This window comes from Belonocnema kinseyi, chromosome 1 (assembly GCF_010883055.1).
Source record: "Belonocnema kinseyi isolate 2016_QV_RU_SX_M_011 chromosome 1, B_treatae_v1, whole genome shotgun sequence".
NCBI classification, from domain to species: Eukaryota; Metazoa; Arthropoda; class Insecta; order Hymenoptera; family Cynipidae; genus Belonocnema; species Belonocnema kinseyi.
In genome coordinates this window covers 8,948,147-8,971,798 of record NC_046657.1, presented here as the reverse complement: position 1 = coordinate 8,971,798, position 23,652 = coordinate 8,948,147, and the positions used below count along the sequence as shown (strand labels likewise).

The 23,652-nt window shown below is 25.7% G+C and overlaps 1 protein-coding gene across 5 annotated transcripts in view; it reads right to left on the bottom strand.

Annotated features, from left to right (window-relative positions):
* Positions 1-23,652, bottom strand: part of LOC117179068 — an 85,437-nt gene that overhangs the window by 21,244 nt on the left and 40,541 nt on the right. For 3 of the 5 annotated variants that reach the window (XM_033370818.1, XM_033370742.1, XM_033370900.1), the window contains exons 7-15: positions 23,021-23,066; positions 22,612-22,779; positions 14,694-14,820; positions 14,384-14,566; positions 13,915-14,082; positions 13,654-13,830; positions 13,398-13,543; positions 13,233-13,309; positions 7,932-8,559 (exon numbers count right to left, since the gene is read on the bottom strand). In XM_033370818.1, coding sequence (XP_033226709.1) covers positions 7,932-8,559; positions 13,233-13,309; positions 13,398-13,543; positions 13,654-13,830; positions 13,915-14,082; positions 14,384-14,566; positions 14,694-14,820; positions 22,612-22,779; positions 23,021-23,066 — 1,720 coding nt within the window. The remainder of the gene's footprint in view (positions 1-7,931; positions 8,560-13,232; positions 13,310-13,397; positions 13,544-13,653; positions 13,831-13,914; positions 14,083-14,383; positions 14,567-14,693; positions 14,821-22,611; positions 22,780-23,020; positions 23,067-23,652) is intronic. The other 2 variants (XM_033370920.1, XM_033370979.1) reach the window with 2 other exon arrangements.

Genomic DNA, 23,652 nt, shown 5'->3' with positions numbered 1-23,652 from the left:
ATATATATATTTTAAAATTACCGAATTATAAAATAAATAAATTGTTGAATTCCCATAAATATTTCTATTCCTGAAATTTAAATTTACCGAAAATAATTAATAAATTATTAATTAATGGCTAATTAAATTGTTTCCCTTATTTTATCATTTCATAAATAGCTCATAAATTAGCAATCAATTAACTATGTTCAGCAGTTCTAAATTTGGAGGATTTAAATAGTTGTGGAAATTTAATAATTCATTTATTTTATAACTCGGCCTCTCGAAGTCGGTGAATTTTAGTTTCGGATATTTTTTAATTCCGAATTTTATTTTCTGTCAATTAAAAATTTTGTTGTTATGTGAAATTTGATAATTCGGTCATTTTGGGCATTTTTTTTTTTTTATTAATTTGTGTATTCCTTATTTATTTTTTATAGGTTCTGAATATCCATGCAATTTGTTTGTTTGAATTATGTCAATTATGCCGCTTTTTCTTATATTAAAAAAATAATAATAAGTAGGTACATAAGTCTCATTTACTACCAGAGTCTATATTATTGAGAAAATATGATTTTAAAGGGTTTTTCATATTTATTTTGTAATTTTTATGCATTTTTTCTATGACACTGCATAGCTTTGTCTAACAAAGTTACTACTAGCGCCGCCGCACGGCCGTTTTCAACTCTCGTGACACATTTTTTACATTGGGCAGTACAGTGGAAGCACTCTCCTGATAGTAATGATACCCAGCCCCATGTTACTTTTCAGGAGGGCTGTGGAAAATATTTGTCATGAGAGTTGACAGTGGTCGTGTGGTGGCGCCAGCTATTTATTTGGCCTAGAATTCAAATATTGCACGGCGAAAGTGTAAAAAAAAAAGTTTTTCAATGAAAATAATTTTCTAATAGTTCTGGGTAAAAGATAATAATTTTTAAGATTTTGTATTACCTTCTGAATAAAAAATAATTAGCGAAAACCGTAAAATTCACTGCATTTAGACGTAAATTCCAATGCATTTGTACTAACCACAACAAATCATTATTCATGCGCAATCAAATTAAACATCATTATTTGTGTAATTTTTAAATATCCGAAAAGAAAATAGTCTAAATTTTATAACATTTTTTATTATATTATGTCATGTATATAACATAATATTTATTTTATTTATTAATTTAAATTCATTTTCGATTTTTAAATATTTTAATAAACAAATTATGTGTTTTAATGAACACAATTTGCTTCCTTATTTATTAATATCATATGTTATTTCAAGTTCAAAGAATGAACCTTGTTAAAATGATTTATAAAATGGAAGAAAATATGCTAATGTTAATTATAACTAATTTTGGAAAAGAACTCGAGGGGAACTTTTGAAAAAAAATATTGCAATTCTTATTTATTTTAATTTAATTCTAATGCTGTATCGCTTATTTTATGCCTTAAAAGATTTTCTGCAAATCTCATTGGTAGTTTTTATTTTAAATAAATTATTTATAAAAACCTATTGTTTAGAAAAATAACGATTATATAATCCCTAAATACAATTTTTTATCTAAAAACGTTTCGATGAGACTTGCGGAGAATCTTTTCAAGAATAAAATAAGCTCTACAGCATCAGGATTGAATAATAGTTGCAAATTTTACCTAAAGTGTCTGTTAAATAAACAAATGAAAATTGTAAAATAATTATTTTAAAAGTTCACCAAGCTCTTTAAAAAAAACCAGTTATAATTAACAATAAAATATTTTCCTCGATTTTATAAATTATTTTTAACAACGTTTATTTTTTACCTTCAAATAACTTTAGTTCATGTTTATTTTAAAAGCAAGTATACTTAAAATTCCCTTTACCTCTTAAATCTTAGTCTAAATTTCATGAAAATAGTTATGGCGAAAAAAAACTTTTTGAAATGAATTCATTAACATTAATTAAATTTTGTTGACTACGTGTAATTTTAGTTCAATTTTTAAAACTTGAAATTTTTTTAAACTACCATTTTTTTAACTCTGCATAATAAAAAAAAATGAACTAGAATCTTCCAGAAAATAACTTTAAATTTTCCTAATAATCCAGAGAATATTGTTTGATTTTTTAAAAACCTTTCCAAATTCATAAAAACCTTCTTTTTTACAAAATTGTAAAAAATCTATATTTTTCTCCAAATTTTTATAATTAACAAATTAAACATTTTTTAAAAATGTTTTTAATATATCTGAACGTTCTAAATGTCTTTTAACATTTTTCCCATTTTTCTTAAAATATTTTAAATACAAACAAATCTGCCTTCAAAACTCCCAGAAAACATTTTTCATTCTCTTGAAACATATCGTAATTTTAATCCAGCTTTCTGTTTCCAAATTTTCAACAATCTACATTGAAAAAATGAAATTTTTCACAAGTTTAAAAATAACTTGGAATTGTTTGAATAATTGAAAATATTTATTAACATTAATAGAATTTTTTTGTAATTTTAATGCAATTTTCGTTTAAAATCCCTTCTTCAAAATAAAGAAATCATTAAAAATGTTAACAGGAATCTTGGGACAATTTTATTGTTCTCCTAAAACCTTAAAAAATTCTTAGAAGGCTTCTCATTTTTTGTTCTAAGCCATCAAAAATGTACATTTCGTTTTAAATTTTTCGGAAATTTCTCAAGATTTAAATTATTTTCGATTCTTTTCAAAACTACTGGAACTTTTACAAATCAAAACAAAAACAAAAAACTATTTCGAAAAAATTGTTTTAAATCTTTCGGATTTTTTTCCGACATATTTTAAAATCTTCAAAACTTAAAATTAACCTTTTAAAATAAAATCTGAATGATTTTGAATTTTCCTAAAGTCTTGTTGCCCGTTCAGTAACAAAATTAAAAATATATATATAAAATTTTAAAAACGTACTATAAAATTATAAAAAATTCATAAAATTTCATCCACGATAAGCTCGATTCTATTTATTACATTAAACTCATCCAAAACTGTAAAATAATTTATATCTTCATTAAATTATTCTTTAAAAGACATAATTTTAACATTTAAAATGAAAATATACATTTATTAATCATTCTTTTCTGTATATTCGATTAAAATAATTATGATCAATAATTCAAAACGTAAATGCACTGATAGACGAGAATTCGTAAGTTATTTTGAAAACTTGGTTCCTGTGTTGCGAATTCTTATTTAGAATAAGATCCTTTAGTTCATGTTTAATTTAAAAACAAATATAATGAAAATTCCCTTTTTGTCCTAAATCTTAAGCTATATTTCATGAAAAGAGTTATGCCGAAAAGCAATTTTGTAAATCAATTCATTAAAATTAATTAAATTTATTTACAATTTATAATTTTAGTTTTTTTTTAACTTGAAAATATATTAAGATAACATTTTTTATTATCTATTAAATAATGCCCAATATTTACAGTTAATATTAACAATAAAATAATATTTTTTAAAAGAGAAAAACTTTAACAACAAAACGATATACCTATACACTTTATATATTTAACACCGTAGCCACAAACACTACAGTTTGATATCGTTCCTAAAAATAGCATTTGCCATTATTGAAAAATATTTAGATCATTTGGTGGTTTGAAAAATTGAATTTTGTTACCTTTTCCTGCTCCCGATTACTTTTTTATCCCAATTTACAATCAAAAACAAACGCACTTCGCTATTTTTGTTCAAAATTTCAACACTGTGAATATTTGATCTAAAAGCAGTTTTTTCAGTTTTCTTTAGCTTAGAAAATAGAAAATGTCGAAAATATCGCTCAAAACATTCAAACATTATTTAACACTATCAGTAAATTACTTTTAATGTGTTATTAAATTCAACGTTACTATTTTATCATGCACTTTGTTCTACAAAGCCATGCAGTACCATAGGAAAAATGCATAAAAATTACCAAATAAATATGAAAAACCCTTTAAAATCATTTTTTCTTCATAGTGTAATCAGGTAGTAAATGAGACTTATGTACTTGCGTATTATTTTTTTTAATATAAGAAAAAGAGGCATAATTGACACAATTCAAACATACAAATAAAAAATAACAAATATACAAATGAATAAAAAGAAAATGCCAAAAATATATATTATCATCAAATTTTTAAATTTTCCAAATTTCAAATAACGACAAGATCTTTAATTGACAACAAATAAAATCCCAAATTAAAAAATATCCGAAACTAAAATTCATCGACTTCAAAACCGATTTGTAAAATAAACGAATTATTAAATTCTCACAAATATTTCAATTCTCGAAATTTATAACTGCTGAACATAGTTAATTTCTTACTAATTTATGAGCTATTAATATAATTATAAATAAGGCAAACAATTAAATTAATCATTAATTAATTATTTTCGGTAAATTTTAAATTTCGTCAGACTTAACTTTCAGAAATAGAGATATTTATGGGAATTTAACAATTCTTTTATTTTATGATTCAGCAATTTTTTCTTCTTGCTAATTTAAGATTTTCTTATACATTTTTTCTTTATTTTGTGTTAGTCCTGAACATTCAAATACTTTTTAATATAGTGATAAAGAACTAATTTTTTTTATATTGCCGTTTTAAAATATAATTCTACTATATAATAAATATAATTATTATATCTATAAATGATAAACAAGGAATATGATATATCCTAAAATATTGTTTTCTATTGCAATTAAATAACGAACTCTTAAATGTGATATTTTTTAAATTAATTAGACTTTGTAACGAAACTAAAATATTTAAAATCACCTTGTTTTTAAATTTATTTAAATATCATTTTCGTAAGATTCTTGAGAAAATTTAAAAGATTTTTTAATATTTCAGGCTTGTCAAAAAAGAATCTAGAAGATTATAAAGAATTTTTTTCATAATATACTATTTTACGAAATAATCTGAAAAATTCGAGTCGTTTTAAAAGATGTTTAGAACTTTTAGAAGATGGGAAGGAATCAAGAAATATTTGATACATTTTCGAAAATGTTTCCGAGTTTTCAAAATATTTTAAATCTATTTAAAACGTCTAAAATTCCTGAAAATATTTTTAACTGACATGAATTTTAATCAAAATTTTCAAATATCATTTCAAATTCTTAAAAATTACCTTACAATCTTCTAAATTTTCCCGCCAACTTTAAGAAAATTTGTTTATTCGCTTGAAAACTTTCGAAACTTTTTTAAATTCTACTAAATATTTCTTGAATTTACCCAAATTTTGTTCGTTTTTAATTTACAATCTTACGAAATTGAAAGATTTTGCTTTAAACTCTTCTAAACTATTTTTATAAATTCTAGGAAATCGTTTGTTATGTTTAAAAGCCTTTTTCAATTTTCTCTTATTAAAGTTCATTTTTCAAAATAAAAAATTATTTAAAATTTTCACACGAATGTAAGAAATTTTGTCTTTTTTTTTAAACTTTTCAGACGTTCTCAATCTAAGCCTTCTAATTCCTAAACATTATTTAAATTTTTCCTGCATTTTTTATTTATTCTGCATAATTAAAAAAATTGCCTTAAAATCTTTCTGATTCTTTTTTGACTATTTTTGAAATCTTCTAAAATCTTTTAAAATAATCTCTTCAATTAAATTTTTCGAAATAAAAAATTGTTTTAATTTTTCTTGAGAACCTGAAAAAATGTCTTTCATTTTCGTAAAACTTTACAAAATTCATCAAATATCGTATCAAGTTTTAATTATTTTTGAATCGTTTCAAAACTTTTGAATGTCTCTTAAACTTACTCAAATTTTTTCTATAAATTATGTAAATTGGCACTATTTTGCTTTAAAATCTTTCACACTTTTTAAAGATTTTAGGAAATAATTCCAAATTTTTTGTGATCTTTTTTCGGTTTTATGCGGAAATACCTTACAAAACATTCATTAAAAAAATTCCCATGAATTTTAAGAACTTTTTTTTCACACCCTGACAAAATTCAGTTTACCTAAAAAATGTGTAAATCTTAAAAAAAAATATTTTAAAATGGTCTTAATTTCTTCCATATTCTTTTAACCCACATTTTAAAATCTTTAAAACTTAAAATTATTCTTTGAAAATAAAACAGAAACCATTTCTCCTCAGATCTTTCATAATTATTAAAAAGCTTTTAACTCTTTTATTCGAGGTCTTCGAGTGTTCTCGGAGCTCACTTTTATAACCAGATTATCACACCGGAGCGATAAACATCTAAATAATTAATGGAAATGATTCGATAAAAAAAAAAAACAATAGAAAAATACCATTAGAAAAATCAACCGTGTCATTTTCACAATAATTACATAAATAAACCGTTTTCTTTATATTTTTTTAATAGTTTGTAACGGCTCAACATGATAAAAGACATATAACAGTCAAAACAACTAGAACAAAGTTACTACTAGCGCCGCCGCATAGCCGTTTTCAACACATGGGCCATTTTCAACTCTCGGTGACACGAGGCTGTATGGGCTGCACTGTAAAAAATATTCCTTGTAATTTTACCACTTTCAGAGAGGGACGTAATATTTACTACTCCCAAAGAAGCATTTTTACGGGAAAAAGTTAAAAACTGCCTTCAGTTAGTAATTTCACTTTTAGGTTATGCGATTATACAGTTCACTTTGTAAAAGTACAAATGAGATGTATATTTGTAGGTTATGGTATTCTTACTGGAAAATTCCCAGAAATGATTGTATTTGTACCATAAATTGAAAATATTCTACTCAAATCAGAAATATTACAAACACTATTAAGAATGTTTAAAAATAATAAAATTTTATTTAAATTAATTTATATTATTCAATTTCCTGAGAGAAATGTGTAATATTATAAAAATAAACTCTAATATTATTCTATTACAAAAATAGCATTTCTTCGATTTTATAAAAATTAAATTGGATCGAAGCCGACTTCTGCATGCCCATTAGCGTCCATATCAAGGATTTCGTTAATTGCATGATCGGTCGCTGCTTAAAAACCATCATTTGTTTCATGATGTAATTTTTTCCGAAAACGATTCTATTATAAGCCTACACGGAGAAAACGATATCGCAAGAATTGCAATATATACCGTAATTCCTGCGCTATATATCGTAATTATAACATTATAATAGTGTAAAATCGTGATATCGTACATTGCAAGATTTTGATTTTGATTTTCCGCTTTCAGCCAGGACTCGAGTTTAATTCTATTAGTGCCGAACTTCATAATTTTTCTATTTATAAAATTTTCCTTTAGCAATATTTTTGTACATTACACACATACAATTATTCTCTTAACTTTATTAATTTAGATCAAATATATACGTATAAAAAAATTTAATTCATTTTTAGGATTTTTACCATTTTTATGAATATTTTTACCAATTTTTCCAAAAGTTTGGAATTTTGCAACATCTTTTTCTTTTATTAAAAAAGAAAGTGCACAATTACACGAATTATTGATATTCCTAAAATTTTGTACTTTTACAATCGTGAAGAAAATTCACTACGTTAGAAGTAGGACACTTTATTTCTGACTCTCAACGTGATAGATTCGAGAAGTCAAAATATACTTCTACTATGTTTTTGCTGTAGTCCCATGCTAGGAGTGGTAAAATTACAAAATTCATTCGCAATTCTAACCTTCAAATTGCATTATCCCCATACTCCAAGTTGTAATAGTACAGAAAGTTTTCTGTGTAATTTTACCAATAACAACAGTGACATTTTTCTAGTTTTTTACAGTGTGTATACACCTGAAAAACATAACCTCGAAATCGACGCATGCATGAAATTAAGAATCACGCGAAACATCAAAATCGCCAATTTCTTTCATTTCTTTCAAATGGGGATCGAGATATAAAAGTAATATTAAAGTAACATATAAAATAAATTGTAAAGAATTTTCTACCAAACTTTGATAATTGAAAAAATAAGAATAATAATAATATTAAAAATAATAATAATAATTTTTGAAACTCACATCATCGTCGGTGTCCATTTCCATTTCCTCATCATCTCCCTCAGCCTCGTCTCTCTCCGATCCATCACCCTCCTCAACGATCGTAATCGTCGACGTTTGAGGCTTGGTCGTAACCGGTGTGATGGTCGTATTGGCAATCGTAAAAGCCTGCAACTTTTCCTCCTTCACCTCCTTCGCTTTTTTATTTTTATGTACATTTTTATACGCTTCACTCTCCTTCGCATTCGTCGACTTTGGCGCGACTTTCCCGACCAAACCCGGGAAACAAACTATCGCGAGGAACCAATGTGCGTGCTCGTTAATTGGAATAACGATAAAGTCCTTCTCGAAAATGTTCACATTTTTCGTCCACTTTTTAACTCGCTCGTGTCGTTTCTCAGCCGCTGTCAGCGCCTTCTTGTCATCCTTCTTGTCTGCGCAGGTCGGGGCATTCGGAGTCGTCAATCTTTTGTAGAAAAACGAACTGAAGACGTGCGTCCGATTTCGATCCACTTCGGAGAGGATTTCTGAAGTGAGATACTTGAGGTAAAAGTCTATTATCACATCGTTTAGAAACTGATCCTCGCCGAGGCACGAGTAGTCTTCGGTGTTGATTGCGATTCCACCCTTTGGTGGATAAACCATTAGTCTAAAAATAAAAATAGTTAATAAAATAAATTAATTGGTTGACTGCGCAGCCCTAAGTGCCAGAGAACTCAACTGCGCAGGTGTAAGTCCACTAGAACTCCACTGCGCAGTCGTAAGTGTCAGAGAGGTCAACTGTGCAGTTCAAAGTCCGCTGGAACTCTACTGCGCAGCTTTAACAACCACATAACCCTACTACGAAGCCATAAGTATCAGGCAATTCAACTGCGCAGCTTTAAGTGTATTAAATCATTTATAAACGGAATAAACAGTATTTCAGATTAAAATTTAAAATTTGTAAATTTATTAATTTACTTTAAACAAAAAAAATTATTTTCTGATATAAAATATAGCGTTTTAACAAAATACTCGAATTTTCATCAAGCCAATTTAAAATCCTATTTAAATAGTAAAAATAAAAAAAGACGAAGGAAATAAAAAAAGAGAAGGAAGAGAATAAGAAATATTTTTTACTTTATTTTCTGGAATTCTGCACAAATACTTGAACTTCCAAAGTAAAAACCTACATTCCCAACCAAAAAGTATCATAGTTTATATTTCTATCAAAGAAGATGTAATTTATACAAAAATAAAAAGGAATTTAAAACCAAAAAGACGAATTTTTAACAAATAGATTTTTCACTCAAGAAAAAAATAAAATTATATCTAAATTGTTAAACCTTCAAGCCAAGATGAATTTTCTCTACAAAAATTGAATTTTCAAACCAAAAATTTTACTTTTCAGCAAAAAACGAACTTTTAACGAAGCTGAAACATTTTGAACCCCCCAAAAAAATTAAATTTCGAAACGAAAAAAAAATGTTTTTTTTTTTTTACTAAAAAAGAAGAACGTTCAACTAAAAAGTATTAATCTTCAAAAATGGAAAAGTTACATTTTCAGTAAAAAAAAAAGTAATTTTAAACTAAATAAAAGGCTTTTTCACGGTGGTCGGGAAGAAAAAAAGTCCTTGAAACACCTATGAATAGTGAATGTGGCATGCTTTTACTAATACCAAAGAGTGATCAACATTTTTTATGAAAAATGTATTTCATTGCTTTAAAATTCAACTATTTCCTGGAAAATTTATTATTTAGATAACAATTTTTTTTTGTTTGATAAAAACTGAACTATTTTGTTGAAAATTCTTTGATGGTTGAAAATCATTTTCATAACTAAACATTAACATGGTCCATTTTTGATTGAAAATGAATCCTTTTTTAGTTGAAAATTCAACTATTTGGTTACAAATCCACGTATTTTATAGAAAATTAATATTCATTGTTGAAAATTAAGCTTTTTGTTTGAAAATTCGTCTTTTTTTTTTTAGTAAATTAAACTTCTTAGCCAGATAAAAAGTTCATTATTTGATTGAAGATTAATCTATTTTGTCAAAAGTTAATTTTTTTAAATGTTCGTTTTTGAAAATTCATCTTTTTAGTTGAAAATTAGTCTTTTTTTTTGTAGAAAATTAATTTTCTTGGCTGAAAATTCATATTTTGATTAGAAATTCAACTTTTTAGTTAAAAATTTAATATTTTGGTCGGTGAAAGATTAATCATTTTCGTTAAAAATTTATTTCTACGAATCAAAGTGTATTTATTTTGTTGAAAATTCATCTTTTAGATAGAAAAATAATATTCTTGGCTGTAAATTCATCTTTATGGTTAGAAATTGAACTATTTGGCTAAAAGTTCAGATTTTGGGGTAAAGATTTATAATTATCATCGAAAATGCGTTGTTTTTTTTTTTTTGTAAAAAAATTACCTTTCTGGTTTAAAATTTACATTTTTTTTTAATTTGTATTTTTTGGTGAAAAGTTGATCTTTTTGGTTAGAAGTTCAACCAATTTGTTAAAAATTCATTTTTTATATCTAAAATTCATAATTTTCGTTCAAATTCATCTTTTTGTTAGAAAATTCATCTTTTTAGTTGATAAATCATTTAATGGGTTAAAAATTCATCTTTTTTCTTCAAAGATTTTGTAGAATTTTTTATTTTATTTATATTTCTTAGTTTGAAATGAAACTAATTATTCCGTCATTATCCGTTGAATAATAATTTTTTTACTAAAGAAATGTACTATTTCACCTTTCGTTTAAAATATCAAATTTACCTTATTTTTAGTTCAAAATTCGACTTTCTTGATCAAAGGATATCCTTTTAGTTTAAGATTCATCATTTTAGTAGAAAATTAATCTTGTTCACTGAAAATTAATTTTCTTAACTGAAAATATAACTATTACATTTTTTGTTAAAAAAATTAATTTTTTACCTATAAATTTATCTATTCGATTTTTTGTTCGAAAGTTATCTTTTTTAATTGAAAATTTAGGGTTTTTTTAATTCATGTTTTTTGGTAAAATAAGTTTTGTTCCGGACATTTTTTCTTATTTCTCAACACCATTAAACACGATTTTGATTGGCTACGATGAAACCGGAACCAGAAATGATAAAAAAAACCTCGCGATTTTTAAGCCAAATCTTACAATAAATGAATAATTTTGAAGAATAAAATGAGGAAAAAGATAACATAATATATAAACATGTCGAAACTTTATGAAATATGTGAAAATAGAAATATTTAGAAAAAAACTATACAATTTGGTGTTTAAAAGTTAGTCTTGTTAGTTGCAAATTCGAGTATTTTAATTAAAATACGTCTTTTTTACAATAAAATTAATATTGTTAGGAATTGAAAATTTTCAAGGAAAGTCCGCAAAGTTAAATTTAGTGTTGTTTGGTAAAAAATTAATCTTCTTGGTTACAATATTTTGTTTAAACCTCGTTCTTTGTGTGATTAAAAAGTAATTTTTTTAATTGTTAATTTAATTATTCGACATTTGGTTGAAAAGTAATCTTTTATAGTTGAAAGTTCAATTATTTGGTTAAAAATTTATATTTTGTCCAAGATTAATTTTTTTGGTAAATGATTAAGGTTCGTAGTTGAAAATTAATTTTCTTAGGCGAAAGATACATCATTTTTATTAAAAATTTATTTATTTCGTTGAAAATTGATTTGTTTTGTTGAAAATTCGTCATATTTTGTTTGAAAACATTTTGTAACTGAATATTTAACTATTTGTATGTTTGATTTAAAATTTACATTTCGAAAATTAAACTATTTTGTTAAAAATTCATATACGTATCCAGTGGAAAATGAGTTTCTTTTGGTGAAACATTAATATTCTTGAGTACAAATTTATTACTTTGGTTGAAAATTCAACTATTTCCTGAAAAATTCATTTTTTGGATCAAAATTATTTTTTGTTTGTTAAAAACTGAACTATTTTATTGTACATCCTTTGTTTCATGTTTAAAAATAATTTCCATTACTAAAAATTAACATGTTCCATTTTTGGTTGAAAATTCATCTTTTTTTAGTTGAAAATTCAATTATTTAGTTAAAAATTCGAGTATTTCGTAGAAAATTAATGTTCATGGTTGAAACTTAATTTTTTTGCTTGAAAATTCGTATTTTTTGGTGGAAAATTAATCTTCTTAGTCTCTTCGGTTTTTGGTGTAAAAGTTATCTTTCTTAGATTCTCTTTCTGCGACTGAAAATTTATTTATTTTGTTGAAAAGTTGTCTTTTATACAGAAAAAAAATCTTCTTCGTTGGAAATTCATCTTTGTGGTTAGAAATTAAACTATTTGGTTAAAAATTTAGTTTTTGTGGTAGATATTTATCATTTTCATTGAAAATATATATTTTTTTTTGTAAAATTTTTATTTTTTTGGTTAGAATTTCAACCAATTTGTTACAAATTCATTTTTTTGTAGACAAAATTCAAAATTTTAGTACAAATTCATCTTTTTTCTTGAACATTTAGTAGAACATTTTTAAAAATCTATATTTATAAGTTTGAAATCAAATTTATTCATTGAAAAATCGTCATTATCGGTTGAAAATATAAAATTCACCTTATTTTTAGTTCAACATTCGACTTTCTTGATAGAAAATAAATCTTTTTGGTTAAAGATTCATCATTTTAGTAGATAATTAATTTTTTAATTGAAAATTAATTTTCTTAACTGAAAATATAACTATTCCATTTTTTGTTAAAAATGTATCTTATTTTCTTAAAAATGTATGTATTTTGTTGAAGATTCACTATTTAAATTTAAAATTAAGTTTTTTGCTTGTTCAATAATTTTGTTTCGGTTAAAAAATTATTTCTTTTACCAAAAAATTTAACTAGTAGATTTTTTGCTGGAAAGTTACTTTTCTTAATTGAAGATTTAGGTCTTTTTTATTTAATTCCTATTTTTTAGTTAAATAATTTTTTTCCGGGCGTTTTTTCTTATTTCTAATCGCCACTAAAGAAGATTTATCGCTGTATTGTAATTTAAACCCGAGCTAACTTTCCTGTCTTCTCCATAGTCGTATGAATGCGCAGAAGTGAAGCAGAGCATCTATACATGCGCAGTAAGCTTATTTTACTCATGTGCGCATAAGATTTTTATAACACACACCAGACGGCGGTGGTACCCTCTGCGCTGAGACATATCGCCTTCAGAGATGCGCAATCAAGTTCTATGATCTTTACAGCTGCGCAGTAGAGTTTTATGACACTTATAGCTGCTCAATCGAATCCTACGTTAATAATCGTTGCGCAGCTAAACTTTACCAGAGAATATTGATTTTATCGAAATAGAAATTTGGTGAAATCTACTTACTGTTGAATTTCTCCGTTCGCGCTAGAAGGTGTAGCAGGCTGCGCACTTTGCCTTCTCGATAGAACTTGTTGAAGACACTGAACAAATAAATGTGATTATTATTTAAAAAGTGCCTACAGAGTTTTATATGAAAATCCAATTTGATCAAATATTTTCAACTCTTACGTCTTTAGGCGAGGCCCTCACAAGAATATCGTTTGCTTCCTTAGGATTCAGTTCTTGGTATTTACTCTCGAATAATGTCTTCAGTATTACGGTTGATTCTGCACTGATTGTCTCCGGCAAGAGTGTAATTCTTTTGTGCGTATGATCTGACAACATAAAATCGCAATTATAAATAATTGTTTTATTTTTTTTAAAGGGTGCCAAACGAGTCTTAAGGAAAACTATCAACTTTAATTGTAATTTAAAAGTTAAAAACCTTGGCTTGCAGGGTCATAATAGGGACCTTTCGGGTCTTGCATTCCTAAAACTTCCCTGATCATCGCCCCAGTATTTGTTGAAGTATAAAAGAAGAGCACCGGCATCGATTTTCCAAAATGAATCAGAACCCGGATGATGTCTCGGAATTTGATATCCACGGTAACTAATTTCTTATCTACAGCAAAAAGAATTAGACCAATTTATTACAGCTCTATTTAGATCAGTTTTTAAAATGATCAAATTAAAATGGAAAACGTACTGTCTTCTAAAAACGGCACGTTCAGTCGCAAACCATGTTCCGACATAATGACATGTTCGGCAGGAATATATTTATAAGAACCTATCCTAACTGTTCTACAAAAAAGCGCGGTGTGCAACGAATCTGTCGGATTGCCCGTGATTTGATCGTCGGATTCTTTATCGCCGCCTAGAATGAAAAATTTCTTATTAAACAAACAAAAATCCTCAAGAGAAAAGAGGATCCAAAAGAAGAATTGAAGAAATAAAAGGAGCCAAATCAAAGAAAAGGGAATGTCTACATTAAAAATAAATTCGCTGATACAATTTTCGGTAAATACAAACAGAAAAAGAAGCGTGAATAAATTTTAAGGGTTCAAAATAATATTCAGAAGATTCAAATTCGTTCGAAATTTACAAAGTTTGCAATACAAGTTTTAAAATAATGTAAAACAAATGCGAAATGTGAGAACTGATTGAAATTATCGAACCTTCAATGCCCTCTGTTGTGGTGGCACTTTGATTCGTAATAACTGGTTCCTTTTTCAGAATTATTCCCAATTCTTCAGGATTCATACCTTCCTCTGTTTCCATACAATTTCGATGCGCCGATTTCTCAAATTTGGCAGACTTCTCGTTCTCGTGTTCCTCGTCCGAAGAAATAATCAGGCATTCTGTAATCATTTTTATTTCAATTCAATGAACGTAATGCAAAAAAAAAAAAAAGAAATCATAGAAAATGGGAGTTTTCAGTTAAAGAAACTGATTTCTTTTTTCGATAAAATTGGGAATTTTTAGTACCTGGCTCTTTAACAAGTTTCTTCGTGGCTGGTCGACCTTTTGGACGACTTCGAGCTCTATTAACTGTAGATTCCTTCTCGACTTTCTCAGTCTTAAGGAAAGTATTGTTTTCTTTCTTCCAATAATTCTGGAAAATAATTACCAATTTTTCTTATTTATATTCACTATTCTACTTGAAAGAGTTACTTTTTTTTAATTTACAGCAAAATTTGAACACTTATAGTGAATTTAGAACTAGAATTAGTTAATCTGATTCAATATCTAATTTTGCAACAGACTTACAAGTTATAAACAATCTTAACTTCACAGAGAACATAAAATAATGTACTGTACAAGAAAAACGAAACCGAGGGGTCAACCACCGTTGAATTCAGGGTTTTCTGAATTTTCTTGAATTTTTAAAATTTAATATAAATCTAAATACTGGAATTTTAATAACTATAATAACGCCTCCTACACTTAAATTCTTTTGATCAAATTCCCTTCAATTTTTCTAAATCAGCGTCAAATTTTTTGTTTCTTCGATTCTTTGGATGTTTTAAAATTTTTTTGATATAATTTAAATTTTGCAACTCCTTTAACACACTTAACAGCTTTAAAATAACCTAAAATTCGCTTCAATTCTACTAAATTAACATTGATTCTTTTTAAAAAAAACTTTGGATTCTTTAGGGTTCACTGGAATTCACTTGTACTCTTTAAATTTACCTAGAATTCTTCTAAATTTTCTTGAATCCTGTTGAGTTATTTAGATTCTTTTTAATTTACTTGAATTCTTTTAAACTTCATTCATTTATTTTAAATTTACTTTACATAAAATTCATCTGAATTTTATTTTTTTAATTCTTCGGATTCTTTGAATTCATTCAAATTCTTTTGAATTTTGTTGAATTCTACCTTTGATTTTTTTTTTAATTCTTTGAAATGCTTGAAATTGTGTGAAAATCACGTTAGCTCTAAATAAAATGAATTAATTTTTCACTTCAGTTCCTCAGAATTCAGGAAAATTCATTTGAATTCCTCTAAAATTCCCTGAATTATCTTGAATTCTTTTGCCTTCTTCTGAATTGCCTCTTTGAATTGATTTGCCTTCAAATTCTGCTAATTATTATGTATTTACTTGTTTCTTTAAATTCAGTTGAATTCCCCTGAATTGGCTTCAATTCTACTAAACTAAAATAATTGGTTGAATTCACTCCAATTCATTCAAATTAGTTTGAATTCTCTTTAATCCTTTTTAATTCCCTTTAAACCCTCTGAATTTCTTTCGATTCTTCTGAATTCACTTTTATTTTATTGAATTCCTTCGATTCTTTTGAATTCACTTTAACTCTTCACGAAAAATTTTAATTATTCTCTCCTACCGATTGTGATAAAAAATGCAATTTTCAATTTAAATAATGAATAAAAACTTACTCCCGAGATATTGAGTTTTTGAAAACAATTTGTAACCCGCTTCAATTTCAGAAAATTTAATGTGTCTTTAAAATTCTTCTGAATACATTTCAATTCCCTGAATTTTTCTTTATTCTTTTGAATTCACTCGAATTTTGTTGAACTCCGATTCTTTTACATTCACCCCGATTTTTTAGAATGGATCTAAATGACTTAATTTTTTGAATTATTTTTAATTGGCTTAAATCTTACCGAATTAAAATGATATTTTTAATAATTTAAATTCACTTCAATTTTTCAAAATTTTCTTAATTTCTTCTGAATTTGCTTAAATTTATCTGAATTTCTTATCTTCTGAATTCACTTGAATTTTCGGAACAGAATTCACTTCAGTTTTTTTAAATTCACTTTAATTCATTAGAATCCACATTAATTATTCTTAAATTTTCTTGAATAATCATCATAATTGAAAATAATGTTTATCAAGTGGCAATATTGTAAATTTCAATTTTTTGGACAAGTTATTCTATACATTTTATTAATTCTTTACCTAATGTTTACCAATTATATTTAAAATTGGATGTATAAACGAGGTTTTATTAAAACTCGTATTTTATCAGATAAACAATGAGTTTTTACAAGAAAAGATAAATTTCAAACAAAAAAAATAATTTTTAATTATACAGTTGAATTTTCATGCCAAAAAGACGAATCTTTTACCAGGCCGTTGAATTTTCAGCCAAAATTAAAAAGGACGAATTTTCAACAGAACTGCTTAATTTTCAACACAAAATTACATTTTTAACAAAAAAAATGTATATTTTTTTATATTTTATTTCAACTAAAAAAGTTGACTTTAAAAAAAATTGAATTTCCAATAAAAAGTTCCACAAAATGTAAAAAAATTCGTCTATTTTAGTTTGAAAATTCAACAAAATGGCTATAAACTTTAAATGTTTGGTTGAAAAAAAAACTACTTCGTTTGAATTAATTTTTGGTTGAAAATTTACATTCTATGATTAAAAGTTCAACTCTTCCCTAGAAATGTTATTTTTTTGGCTTAATAGTGCAACTTTTCTGCAAAAAAAATAATCTGCTTTGGTAGAAAATTTCACTGTTTGGTTAAAAATTCATATTTTCGGATTGAAAATTAAACTGAATTGTGGGAAATTCGTCATTCTAGCTTAAAATTTTAACAAAATTGGTATACAAATTAAAAAAATTCGTTGGAAATCAATTTTTTGTTGAAAATTCATATTTTTTAGTTGAAAAATCAACTCGTTTAGAAATTTAATTTTTTTTATTAAATGTGCAACTTTGTTGTAAACAAAATTAATCTTTGGTGGAAAACTCAACTATCAGGTACAAATTTCATGTTTTCGGATTAAAAATTCCACGACAATGTAGAAAATTTCTTTTGTTTTTTAGCTTACAAATTGAACAAAATTGGTATAAAATTTAACTATTTCGTTTCAAACCAATTTTCTGTGATGATTCATATTTTCGTGTTAAAAATCTAAGGCTTTTCTAGAAATTTCATATTTTTTTGGATAAAAATGCAAATTTTCTGTAAAAAATTAATCTGCTTTGGTTGAGGATCCAACTATTTTGATGAAAATCAACTTAGTGTTCAAATTTCACATATTTCGGTTTAAAAATTCAACTATTCTCTTCAAAATTCATATTTCGGGTTGCAAACTCAATTCTTTTCTTGAAAATTCGCATGTCTGGTTAAAAATTCGTATTTTTTGGTTTAATTCTACTATTTTTGACTAATAATAAAAATATTTGTTGACAAAATACTGAATATTACATTTCTCGTTGAGAATTCATATTTCGTGGTAAAAAATACAGTTACTTGCTTGTAAGTGTAACTATTTTGTTAAAAATTCACGATTAAAGTTGAAAAATGAATCTTTTTTCAATTGAAAACTTAACTATTTGGATTAAAATGTGTGTATTATATCGAAAATTTTCTTTTTTTTCGTAGAAAATTAATTTTTTTTTCATTCAACATTCATCTATTTGTTTGAAAATTCATGTATTTGGTTGAAAACTCGTCTTTTTGGCAGAAAATAAAAAATGTTTAAAAATGCTACCATTTGGTTAAATTTTATCTGTTTTTCTTGAGAATTCAACAATTGTATTAAAAATTCGTCTTTTCCGCTTAACTTCAACTGCTTTCTAATTAAAATGTAACTTAAAAAAAAAAACATTGTTATTTATTAATTTGCACAATGCTCAAAAAAACTTCCTGAAATTTTCAGGTTTTTCCAAGCAGCATATAAAAATTGCCTGATGATAGTAGAAACCCAGATAAATTTTAGATTAATTATCTCAAATTTATAGAAATAATTCACAAATATCGCAAAATGCCTCATCATCTCATTCGGATGCCTTGTATTAAAAAATGCTAATTCTTAAATATGTAGTAATTTTAAATATAAAATAATTGTCCATATTTTAACGGAGGAAAAAGAATCTGAAAAATTCAAGGTTTTCAAAAAAGTTCCCGGTTATTTCGGACAATCTACTGGATTTAATTATTTTTGTTTTTATTCTTCCGAATATTTTGAAATCAGAATTATTTTCAATTTCCCTGAATTACTGAATTCAATATCTTTACAAACATCTTTGGATACTTTCAAATTCATGAAAATTCTTTCAAATGCTGAATTCAGCTCTATACTAAAATTCCTAGTGGTTAACCCAGCGCACAAAAATTGGTCATTCACAAAAAAAAAAATGGAACGACATGAGTTTACTGAATAATGAATAATAAATAACTGGCAATCATCAGCCGACAATAGGGGAAGTCCACGTACTCTCGAGAGGATAGGGAACAAACTTATGCTCTCGTGTGTACAATTGAAAGAAAATCTTGTTGACATTAAAATGGAAGAGAACAGGCCTCGGACTTACGTCAGAGATAAACAATAGTGTCACAAATTAAAAAAAATAGTGTTGTTATAGAAAATAACCATTACTTTTTAAATAAAATTTGCAGTTTTCAAATGTAATATTTTTAAAGTAATAAAAATGAACTTCAGGTTTTATTTAAAATGTGATTATTTAGCCTATAGATTGACAACATTCCTAATTACTTATGGCAAACCTCAGAATATTTTCCTTATTCCTATCTTCTTTTTTTTTAACACTTAAATGCGAACTGAATTAATAAAACTCAATAAAAAAAATCTAACTATGTCCGGATGAAGAATTTACCATATACCGACCGATCATGGTTCTGTCCTATGTTAAGTTACCTACCGCCGGTAATAAAAATTACTGAAAACAGTGGAGAGAGCCAACTGTCAAAAATATCAATTAAATTTAGTGGCGTTCCCTGCTGTAAAAAAATATATAAACGGTTTACAGCGGATCATCTTTGAAGAAGTCTGCATTATCGACGGGAGGTAACTTATAATGAAACAGAACCATCCTTGGTCGATAAGTGCTCTAGAACTGTCAGCTCTACTACTAGAGTTCTCTGAGAATTTATGAGAATCTCAGAATTTATTTTAATTAATAGAAAATTGCGATTTTTCGTTAACTTTTCGGTTGAAAATTCAACTCTTTTTTTTTTTAAATTTTGTCTTTTATTTTAAAGTTTACCTGCTTTAGCAGAAACTAAATAATACTTTGTTGATAAAAATGCAACTGTTTGGTTAGAATTTAAGCTGGTATACTATTTTCTTGAAAACTAAACTATTTCGTAGAAAATTATATTTTTGTTTGAAATTTATATTTTGGTGTTGAAAAATGAACTGTAATATTTTCTGGATGAAAGTTCCACTTATAAAAAAAAAATTGTTTTTTATCACAAATTGATCTTCCATTGACAAAAATGCAACTATTTGGCAGAGAATTTAACAATTTTGTTAAAAATTCATCATTTTTGGTTGAAGAAATTCGTCTTTTTAGATTGAGAATTCAATTTTTTTCGTAGAAACTTATTCTTTTGTTACGAAAATTTAGAAGATTAATTTGACAAAAAGTAATAATTTTTTTACCAAAAAGGATGAATTTTCAACCACACATTTGATTTTTCAACTAAAAAGGAAAATTCAACCAAAAATTGAAATAAAATTTTCGGTTAAAAAAATTTTTCATCAGCCAAGATAAAAAAGAATTTTTAACAAAATGGTTATATTGTTAACTGAAGTGATGAATTTGTCAACTAGCATTAACAAAAACGGTTAAATTTTAAACAAAATACATGCAATTAGAGTTTAAAACAGTTAATTTTTAACAAGAAAAAAAATATAATTTTTCACAAAATAGTTAAATTTTTAATCAAAGTGATGAGCTTTTATTAAAACTGATAAAAATTTATACAAAAAAATTCATCTTTTACAAAGTAGTTCAATTTTCAACCAAGTAGTTTTTTTTCAACCAAAAAAGACCTTAATTTTAAAGAAAAGAAAAAAAGAGTTGAATTTAATAAAAAAAATAAGAATTTTCAAATAAAAAGGAATTTTCATCCTTTTGGTTGAAAAAATTTGTCTTTCTGGATTGAAAATTCAATTTTTTTCGTAGAAACTTATTTTTTTGTTACAAAAATTCAATTCTTGATATACAGAGTTAACTGGAATCTTTTTTGGATGAAAACTCAACTTTTTTAAAATAAAAAATTCTTTTGCTTAAAGGTAAATTTCATATTTTTTTTTATTAAAATGTAATTATTTGCTAGAGAATTCAACAATTTTGTTAAAAAGTAATCCTTTTTGGTTAAAAAATCGTCTTTTTGGATATAAAATTCAATTTTTTGGTAGAAAATTATTTCTTGTTAAAAAATGCATAGTTTCATCGTGAAAAATCGACTAAAATCTTTTTCAACCGAAATTTCAAGTATTTTTTCGAAAATTTATCTTTTTTATTTAAAACTTCATCTGTTATAGAACAAATGTCATTTTTGTTTAATAAAGGCTTATATCTGGTTGAAAACTTAACTGTTTAGTGGAAAATGCTTCTTTTTGTTTTGTTTAGAATTCATTTTTCAAGATTGATATTTTTAGTTAAAAATTCGCGTTTTTTTGTTGTAAAAAAATTATTTCTTGCTTTGAAATTTCCTTTCTTTGCGTAAAAATGCATCAGTTTTATGGAAAAATAATTTTTAGTTGAACAGTCATATTTTTTGTTTAAAAGTTGCATTTTGGTAAATAATAATTGTCTTTTGGTTTAAAGGTTCAATAATTTAGATAAACTTTTATTTATTTTTTTAGTGAAAAATCTTTATTTGTTGGAAATTCGTCTTTTTGGTTTTAAAATTATTTTCTTTTTGTTGTATAAATGTAATGAAAAAATAAAAAATAAAATAAAAAAATAAAATGAAAATATATACATAAATTAAATTAAAATATTTTGAACAAAATCAAACTCTTTTGTAGGAAATTCATTTGTCGTGATTTAACTATTTTATTTTTAAATCAAATTTTCAAATTTCTTGGTAGGAAATTCATCTTTTTTGGTTAAAAGTGCTATTATTTTGTTGCACATGAACTTTTATGTTAAAAATTCAACTGTTTTGCAGAAAATGTTTATTTTTCGATTCGAAATTTCAAAAATTTGGTAGAAAATGTAACTATTTCTTTACAAAATTATATATTTTATTGAGAATTATTTTTAGTTATGTCAATACCACTGTTTTTTTTCTCAATTAAATTCCTTTTTGTTGAGATGTCGACTCATTATTTTCGTTGGAAATTCATATTTTTAGGTTGAAAATTCAAATTCTTGGTTCAAACTTTTTTTTTTGCAGATTCGTAATTTCAGTTAAAAAATATTTGTTCGAACTGAAAATTTAATTATTTCGTTGAAACTTTATACTTTTTATTGAAAATTACTCTGTTCTGATTTAAAATTGATATACTTTATTCAAAAATCTTTGTTTTTTTTTGTTGTGAAAAAATAATACATATTGATTGAAAATCCATCTTTTTTAGTTAAAAACGGAATTGTTTCAATTAAAATATTTGTTGGCTGAAGATTCAGCATTTTAGTTGAGAACTCGTGTTTGTGTTTGTTAAAAATTAATTTTTTAAACTGAAAACTTAATTATTTTCTTGCAACACAACTTTTTTGTTGAAAATTTGTATTCTCAACTTGAAGTAGAAAAAAAACTCGCTCTTTTGACTGGGAAATTAAACAATTTGGTATAACAACTCTTTGAAAACAAATTTAATAGTCTTGCGGAAAATTCTTTTATTTTTTGCTTAAAAATTCAAATATTTGGTTAAAAAGTTATGTATCTCGTTGAGAATTCATTTTTTTTTTTTGGTTAAAAATTTAACTACTTGAAGAAACAGCAAGATCCGCCCCCAAGCGTGCAAAAAGGTTCAAAAATATTTTGCAAGGCAAAGTACAGAAATAGCGTCTTTGAGTGTAATTTTTTTCGAAATAGTGGCAGAATAGTGGCATTAGTTAAAAGTGTCAAGTAGTTTGGTGAGTCCGAGGCCTGTGAGAATAATAAATAATAAACAAAAAACCCTTGTTATTTTAAATCTCCCATATTAATTCTTACATCGCAAGAATTTGCGTTGTCCTTGGTCCCTTGGGTTGAACCGCTGTCAAGCACAATTTTCACGTTCTCGGGGAATTTTCTTTTACACCTTTCACACTGGTTGAAGGTTGAGGACAGGACTCCGCAGAAAGTACAGACGGCAAGTTTCCCCTCCACAAATCTCTGTTCCTAGTTCCACAAAAATTCTTACAATCTCAAGTCTAACAATAAAACCTAAAGACTAAAATAATAAGCTGCGAACTTCGGTCTTCCGCTATGTTCGATGATAATTTTAATGCCATATTTCGACTCATTTTCAATTTTCGAGATAATAATTTTTAAATTTTGGAATTTGTTCACTTCCGGTGATCACAAGAGGACGGACTGATTTCTGATTTACACCATTGCAACAATATCAATTGTAACTTACCTCGACTTGCGTGGTTGAGGAGTTGCTATTTTCGTCACAAGCAAACCTGAAATGGACCAAATATTGTTAGATTTTTTAAATAAAGAGATAGAAAATTGCAGGCCTTCACGAAATGAATCGAAATTTTGTCATTGCATCATTTAAATTGAAATAATTATTTTAAACAGCCAAAACTTACTCAAAAAGAATTTTTTTTAATGGAAGAGTTATATTTTCAGTTAAAATAATTAATTTTCAACCATGAAATAGCGAATTTTCAACAAAATAGTTAAATTTTTAACCAAAGTGATGAATTTTCAACAAACAAAAAAAGTGACAATTGATACTTCCACCAAAAAAATGCGAATTTTCAAAACAAAAACAAAATCAAATTGTTGACCAAAAAGTTGAATTTACAACCCAAAAATATACATTTCCTACCAAAAAAATTGAATTTTCAACTCCAAAAAATACGAGAAATGAATTTTCACCTAAAATAGATTAAGTTTATAACAAAAACAGTATAGCAATATTTTCAGTAAAAAAATTTATTTTCAACACAATAAAAAAACGAATTTTCTACAAAATAGTTAAATTTTAAAGCACATAAATTAATTTTTAACTAAAATAATGAATCTTCAACAAATAAATTA